This window comes from Rhopilema esculentum, chromosome 5, assembly GCF_057945365.1.
Source record: "Rhopilema esculentum isolate cy_ngs chromosome 5, ASM5794536v1, whole genome shotgun sequence".
Taxonomy (NCBI): Eukaryota; Metazoa; Cnidaria; class Scyphozoa; order Rhizostomeae; family Rhizostomatidae; genus Rhopilema; species Rhopilema esculentum.
Genome location: NC_142819.1, coordinates 6,205,336 through 6,213,183, shown reverse-complemented (window position 1 = coordinate 6,213,183; position 7,848 = coordinate 6,205,336). Strand labels below are relative to the sequence as shown.

At 34.0% G+C, this 7,848-nt stretch overlaps 2 protein-coding genes across 3 annotated transcripts in view; one reads left to right on the top strand and one right to left on the bottom strand.

The window, feature by feature from the left end:
- Window positions 1–6,937, bottom strand: part of LOC135689615 (tubulin epsilon chain) — a 30,475-nt gene extending 23,538 nt beyond the window's left edge. For both annotated transcript variants that reach the window (XR_016145319.1, XM_089116201.1), the window contains exons 1-8: window positions 5,677–6,937; window positions 5,322–5,341; window positions 4,451–4,504; window positions 3,898–3,950; window positions 3,609–3,675; window positions 1,681–1,796; window positions 1,367–1,488; window positions 145–332 (exon numbers count right to left, since the gene is read on the bottom strand). Coding sequence is in view for 1 of the 2 variants with exons in the window: in XM_089116201.1 (XP_088972327.1) it covers window positions 145–332; window positions 1,367–1,488; window positions 1,681–1,796; window positions 3,609–3,675; window positions 3,898–3,950; window positions 4,451–4,504; window positions 5,322–5,341; window positions 5,677–5,701 (645 nt within the window). In the remaining variant the exon portion in view is untranslated. The remainder of the gene's footprint in view (window positions 1–144; window positions 333–1,366; window positions 1,489–1,680; window positions 1,797–3,608; window positions 3,676–3,897; window positions 3,951–4,450; window positions 4,505–5,321; window positions 5,342–5,676) is intronic.
- Window positions 5,802–7,718, top strand: LOC135689624 (large ribosomal subunit protein eL30). Its single transcript, XM_065206919.2, has 3 exons — window positions 5,802–5,890; window positions 6,936–7,140; window positions 7,509–7,718. The coding sequence occupies exons 2-3, from the start codon at window positions 6,974–6,976 to the stop codon at window positions 7,690–7,692; spliced, it is 351 nt and encodes a 116-aa protein (XP_065062991.1). The 5' UTR covers window positions 5,802–5,890; window positions 6,936–6,973; the 3' UTR covers window positions 7,693–7,718.
- The last annotated feature ends 130 nt before the right edge of the window (window positions 7,719–7,848 follow it).

Below are 7,848 nucleotides of genomic sequence, written 5' to 3'. Positions count from 1 at the left end.
TTCCATATAATTTATGTGATCAGATCAATGTATAGGCAACCATAATTACCTGCTACAATTCTTTTTAAAAAATCTTCAATGTTTGAAAAGGCATTTGAATAATTGCTTTGTAAACAACAACAAAAACAAGCATATAAGGGGTACCTGATTCTCTATCGGTATGACACAGTCTGCACCATCTGTGAGCTGTCGCATAGCCAGAACGCTGTTGTAAGGTGACGTTATGACGTCATCATCTTCAGAAGGATAAACTACAGTACTAAATCGGTACACATCTGGGAATTCGTCCTCCAAAAGGCGTAGCACATAAGTACCAAGACCAGACCCAGTTCCTTAAACGGCAAAATAAAGGTTGGCTGATTGACAAAGAATTAACAATTGCCTGCAAAAATTTCATTCTCAATCTGACACAACGCATATCAATATTTCACTCTAAGTCAATGTCCTTTTTTATTTTTTATCCAAAGGAGCTCTCGACAGGTATTGCAACCAAAAGCATTTTTACTACTCAGGTACATGCCAGATAACAGAGGAAATTTCACAGCACACGAATTCCAAGTCCTTGATATGCCAACAAAAGAGTTCTTGTTTTCATTTCTCCACCGGACAAAGATGGACTACCTTGAAAGCTTTTAAGGAAACAGTAAAAAGGTATCGTCTGGGTGTTGCAATTGAAATAATTCTGTTTCCAGTGACTTTTCTCACGGTTGCCAATAATGCCATCGCCAATTTTCCTAACTTTGGTCTATAACCATATAACAGATCATTTTCCCAATAATATCAGAACCATTCAATTCAGAACAAAGTGAAAGCAGCATTGTGAGGTCATGCACTTATTGTCTCATGTTTGATAATATGTAGTTAAATTCAGTAGTAAAACAAATTATCTCTGGAATATGTCTGATTCAGGAAACAGGCGTGCATACTAAAAATCTCAAACAAAACTTTTGAGAGAGACAAAATGCAAATTGTAAAACTTCTGAATCTATGTTAAGTTTGAAACAGATGTTGCTCATTCATCCCCGCAACCAGCTTTGAAATTGTACCTGTGTCATTGAAAAGTGTAAATCAGAAATTAGCCTTAAGCTGAAGGAAGAGGGCTACGGTTGGTGTTCCAAAACCAGGCTTGTTCGGGGTTGCTGTTACACCGTGAACAGGAACAGAATAAGCTAGGAAAGACTTTTTTGATAATGTTTTGATTTCCTAAGATTTGATAGTTTGAAATTTTCAATTCTATATATATATAAATAATACGTACCACCACCCAACGAGTGAATGTAAAAGAAAGACTCTTTTGATAATGTTTTGATTCCCTAAGATTTGATAGTTTGAAATTTTCAATTCTATATATATATATGATACGTACCACCACCCATCGAGTGAATGCAAAAGAAACATTGTAGACAATCGCAAGTTTCAGCAGCACGTCTAATGAGATTGGCAATTTCGTCTCTGTATCTGTGACCATACTCGAAATGCCCCACAGCCCTAAAAAAAGGAAAAAGAGTGAGAAAAATCATACTGGATCTGCTTCTTTGTTATTCAAAGAAATCTAATATATTTTTAAACAGAATAGACTATATATTTCCTAGAATCTTTTGAATACCGAAAAAAAGTAGATACCTGTTTATTAAAATGTAAATTTACAATTCAATATGAAACACAAATAACTGCAAATACCAATTGTTTCCGGATCCATACACGTCTGTAATGAACTGTCGGTTGTCAAAAACATCTCGTAACGATCCTTGTAATATTTCATTGACAACACTGTCTTCCATGTCGATGAGAACTGCCTGAAAATGAAAGGAAGATGTGATCATCCATTATGCAAACATATGATATACCTTAAATAACATTCAGCAAGAGACCAGTTGACAATTAGCCAAATCGAAATGGAGTGGCAACATTTATCTAATAGTTTTTGTAAAGGAATGTAAGCATTAGATTGACCCTAGACGTGCTAAAATGCAAACAGCTTGGGAAAGGTTTATACAGAAATTCGAAGATGCCAAATTTCTTTTCAGCCACAGCTTAATTGTTATGATCCAATACCAAGAGATTCTAAATGCATATGCTTTTAGAAAAAGCAATGAAAAAGCATTGAAATGAAAGTAAAAGATTGATTAACTCCATGAAAAAAGCTTTGAAACTATTCGTTGATCATATTCCTAAAAAAATTATCTTCTTAAAACAGTGAGATAGAATCGCAAATATTGGATGAAATTAGAAATTTAATCGACCTGTTCATTTAATAAGAAACCCATCACATGTTCTGTTAAAAAATGTAACCGATTTCTAAACATAGCTTACAGACCTTGCCAGTGCAACAAACAGTAACCTTTGATATGCTTTAATAAAATCATTTTTGAAGTGTTATTACTTCCATTTCAACTGAAGATGCTGGTCAATTTCAGTTTATTCCTGTACTCTTGGCACAAAATTTGGCAGAGATGAACAAGCATGACTTTGTCCAAAATTCGTAACTTCCTAAGTTAGTGATGCCCTAATAGGAGGACATGACTTGCTCCAGAAGCAATTACGTTGACCTGGACACAGGGGCTTCGTAGCGAATGAATTTTAGAGGGGGCCAGAAAGAAAAATTTTCCGAAAAAATGTCTTTGATTTATATAATTCTTCATGTAATTTGGCAGCAGGGAGTAGGGCAGAAAAACTCTTAACTTTTGCCTTAGCTGGAAAAATAATCAAAATGTACTTTTATCTTGTCTCTGTTTCTTTGTACTTACAGTGAGCGTCCCTAACATCCGTAGATTAGAACAAGGGTTTTTTTGACAAGGGAGGACAAGGTTGCTGGTTGCTGCCAAAGAGAACAATTTTTCATAATCTAATGCTTCAAATTTGCAGGAAATTACAATCTTTGAAACAAATTTCAATGATAAAATCTTATCCTTAAATTAAATATCCACTGGGGGAAAGCAATGGTTTTGGTCGATTTCTTCCTTGTTACATCTTACTCAACATATTTGGCACAAAATTGGCACTGTTTGGGTCTTCAATATCAAATAAAGATATAATCTATGACCAATTTTAACCAATTTCCATAATAAAATGAATCTCTTGAAGGTTCAGATTTTAACTGACAAAATCTAAGCACCAATTCATTTTATGGCAGGAATCGGTAAATCCTGACATCAAGTATTTTCTTTGCAAAAGTGAATTGCCTCTTGAAATCATGATAAGTACTTTAGTCCAAGTAATTTATGTTGCTAAATGTTTAAGAATTACCTACAACTCAAGTTTGATTTTTCCAAAAATCACAAAAATGATTTTCCCGATTTTTCCTGCCCCCCAGTCATGACGCCCCTGCCTGGACACCTTCACAAAAAAATCACTGGTTTAAAGAAATTTCAGTTAAGTGGCTGAATTTTGCAACACTTGCAACAGTTTTTTTTAAAGGAGCTTGAAAGGAATCCTTTAATCCATTTATGAGTGAATACAAAAAACGTAATTCACTTTGCAATATGGCAAAAAATCTCTATATTGTAGCTACAACAGGTGGAGTATTACACTTGGCATATCCAGGAACTTTCAGATTTTGAAAATCAGCACAAAAAATAATATAGTTTTAATCAATGAAAAAGCCTTACTCTAGCTTTGAGGCTTCTGATCTTCCCTTTGCCATCTCCAACTTGAAGCTCTTTTATGTCACCACCCCTTATAAAGAAGAAAAAAATTGAAATCTTTAGTCTAAGTAGCATCCGGTTAAAAAATAGACATTCAATATCTGACAGAAAATGGATTGGGAAGACTTGATAAACTGCCTTATCATTCAATTTACTAAACTTAAAATATTGTTTATCACAGAAATGCGAAGTGACACTTCAGACTTAACAGATTACTGTTATATTAAAACTAATTAAATCAAAAGCAACAAACCTTGTATCAACATTTCTGAAGAAACTACTGATGGCCTCATCATATATACCTGTCTAGAGGAAATACATGAATTGTAAGCTAAAATAATAGAAAAAAATCATCCTCAATGTGACAATCTATTCAATTTTGTGTCTGAATCCATCAATCAGGGGATGCTAGGCATGCAGCACATTGCACAGCCTTTAAAAGTTAGTTGGCAGATGAATAATTCCTAACACGAATAATAATAATTCCTCACAGAAAAAAAGTTTATGTTTTTATGCCAAAATTGGAAAGATTGGAAAAATTTTCTAACTGTAGGGGACCCAATGTGAACGTTTCAACTTTAACATTAATTAAATTGGTTTTATCCCCAATAAAATTTAGCTTGGTATTTGTGGAAATCTGATAAAGCCAAAACTAGTTCTTCTTAGAATGATGGTGACAGGTTTGGGCTAATAGCAGCTAAAACTACTTGCAGACCCCCAGCTGGATTAGACAAATGAACTTTCATTGTAGCAAAATAACGATCAATGTTGTTTTATTCTTTAAAGATATACAAGTAAGACTTTACCTTATTTGTATGAGCATGTTCCCTCAAAGCTAGATCCCAGAATCTGCATCCAATCTAAAAAGTGTTTTTGGTGCTGAATACTATGACATGAAAAATTTGTAAAGATGCAAATTCAATATACATAAAAAGCAAAAAAAACAAAGAATAGGGTTTATGTAAAAATATAAAAAAGTATTCTTCTCCTGAGACAAACTTGTAAACCAAAACCTATTTTACAAGTACATTTTACAAGTTATTTGCCTTTATATCACAGTGTATAAAACACACTACTGTTTACAGCCACATAAAATTTATACCCAAATAGCCAAAGCTATTCAATTTAGCTCTGTTTACAGTCACATTCTGCTTATGTTCAAAGCTTTTCAACTAACATTTTGTATCAATAGATATTATGGAGTCTACTGTATCCTCTATCAAGCCTGACTTTCAAGAATTACAGAAGCATCAATAACAATGTTAGTCACAGATCAGGACTGCTCAGACTGAAATAAAAAGAACAAAAAAAACAAAAAAAGGCTTTTAAATGTTTTCACAAAGTCTGTGAGTACAAGCGTGCATACTTCATGCTTTACTGTTGTTTGTTTCATGCACCTAGGCCTAAATATCTTTGGCCTGCAGTTACGCTTCTTTTACAAAAAGGTATCTGAATCTGTATATATTTGCAATTAGATTCAATTGGATTATTGTTTCTACTTTATAACTGGAAAGTTGATATTATCAAGGATGCATAATTTTTGTCAGTTTAGAATAAAAAGCATATAAATACAAGTGTCTGAACAACCCTCTAAATTCTAAATATTCTTGGAGTAGAATTTGAAGATTAGGAGAAATGTTTAAATAACAATTTTTGTTTGAAAACAGTTTGTGTTACCTGGTTTCCACATTGGCCAACTGAAAGGAAAAAAGGAAAGAAATTATTTTCTGACTCGTTCAAAGTTGAATAACAACGATTCTTTAATATTAAGAGTTCTCCTGCATTATTATCAAGTACAAAAGTATCATAAATCCCTAAATTTGCAAGCATTCAAGGTACAAAGTATCAGCCGGGGATGTTTCATATAAATCTTAGCAGTTCTGTGAGAGAAAGGTCTATTGATAGCATATAATATAGCAACAAAGGAACTGGTTTCCCGTCGTCTGTAGTTGTTTTAAAATTGATATGATATTATTAGCTAGTTATTACCTATTCGTCATAGGACCTCAAATAAGCAAAAAGAAGAACCTACCTTGCACGATAATCGACTGCGTCATTTCTATTCTTCCTAGGCAGAAATCATTCAAAACATTTTCACCGCCATGATTCCAAATTTTGCGCGAAAACTTATCTGCGGTTTTCTGCGGGGGAATCCAAAGTTAGATTCCAGTCCTCCTGACAAAGTCGTCAGCCCATGCCTCAATCGTTCTTTCAATCACACGAGGGTTGCCTGAGAGAGCAAATTGGTATGAAGCAAAATCCCGTAACTTATTGCTCGTGTTATAAAACTGTCTGATGAAAGGATCGCTTACAATCTTAAATATGTAAATGGATGATATCTCTGGACTCGTCTGTCGACTGATTTTTATTTATCAGTATACTTTCGAGCCACTAAGTAACTTAGGCCATCTTTATTGCACCTAGGCCCGCGTACAACAGATCCAATTTATATTTCGATCTGTATGTTTTTACGGGATTGAGCTATTTCTCACAAACAAAATGCTCAATTTAAAAAGGGCAGGGTACTTGCGAGCTATATTTATTGCAAAGAGAACAGCAATTAAGAAATGAACAGCTTTTATATACCGTTTTCAGTATAGTTTCGATTTGTATTTACATATAAACCAAAAACCGCTACAAGTTTAGAGGTTTTGCAGCATTCACTTTTTTTGTCGTAAATGTACTCTGAAATTTTAAATGGGGTGCTAAGCCCTCTTTTCCACCTTACCAACCATAAACTACTTTTGCTCTGCATGCCATGGTTTCTAAACACTTGTCCCAACAAGAATGTAGTTTTAGTATAAGATTCTAGAAAAACTTATTGTATTTTTAACTATAGGCTTCTTTAAGAGTTCAGAATTCAGGTTCACAATGTTTTTTGTTGCATTTTAATTGCAAAAACATACAAAGGTGCAATGTTACATTTTTGCTGTAAAACTATTTGTATATATTTATCTTAAAGTATATATTAAACACCTCATACAACGTTTCAAAACAGTGTAATCCAAGCAAATGATTCGAGTTAATCTCCAAAATTCAGACACAAAAACAAGTTGTAACTAACAAACAATAGAAATCAAGGTAACACAGTCATATCTCCTTGTTCTGTCAGATTTATGCAAAAGCATAAACCTCAGAGAAACAAAAATATGCCCCTTTAATTGAAAAAAGCATCCAATGTTTCAGTCTCTCTGTACCTCTGTGCATTGAGCCCTTCTATGTTAGAATAGACAACCCATATATATTCAAGTCACATATACAAATTTAATGAATTTGTCATTTTTTTAACAGATTAATCTATTTGCTGGAGGCAAGGTTAAACTGTCATCATGGTTGCTTCAAAGAAACAAAAGAAGGCTATGGAGAGCATCAACACAAGGCTTGCCCTTGTCATGAAGAGTGGCAAGTACACCTTGGGATACAGGTCAACTCTGAAAACATTGAGACAAGGAAAAGCTAAACTTGTTATCATTGCATCAAACACCCCACAACTGAGGTGTGTAGAAATCATATTTTGATTTAGTTTCTTCATTGGAAAGTAACCTGCTATGGCAGAAATTTGCAGGTGGTGGTTGTTAGTATCATCCCCTGTGAAACACTGCCAGAAATTAAAGTGTGAGTTTTTCGTGAAAGAGAGAATAATTGTTTCTCTATTTCCCCGTGATTCACAAACAGCTTCTATAGATTAAAAAATACACATATAACCAGAGCTCTTATTAAGCATGTTATTCGTCCAATAGTTGCTTTAGCTCCCCCTCAAGTGATTTTATTTCTTTGACATGAGATTCTTAAATTTTGTTTCTGTCTTACATAACATTGATTATTTCAACCACTTTTGGTAACAGTGTTTTTTTCATTGAACAGGAAAAGTGAAATAGAATACTATGCCATGTTGGCTAAAACTGGAGTTCATCATTACACTGGTAACAACATTGAACTTGGAACAGCTTGTGGAAAATATTTCAGGGTTTCAGTGTTGAGCATAACTGACCCAGGAGACTCTGACATCATCAGGTCCATGCCATCAGGAGAACAAGCAGCTCAATAAATTTGATATCAAATGATTAAATGATATGAAGTTGTCTGTTTTATTTGTGTAATCTCAAAGTGACAATCAGATTTTGCATGAATCTCAGCTCACCATAGATAGTAAGTCTTGTGTTCCAAGGGAAAGTCTCTATGTATTGAAGAAGATCCCCATGTC

Coding starts and splice junctions, on each gene's coding strand:
- LOC135689624 (XM_065206919.2), top strand. CDS start 6,974: ATGGTTGCTTCAAAGAAACAAAAGAAGGCTATGGAGAGCATCAACACA. Junction 7,141..7,508: donor TCAAACACCCCACAACTGAG/GTGTGTAGAAAT, acceptor TTCATTGAACAG/GAAAAGTGAAATAGAATACT.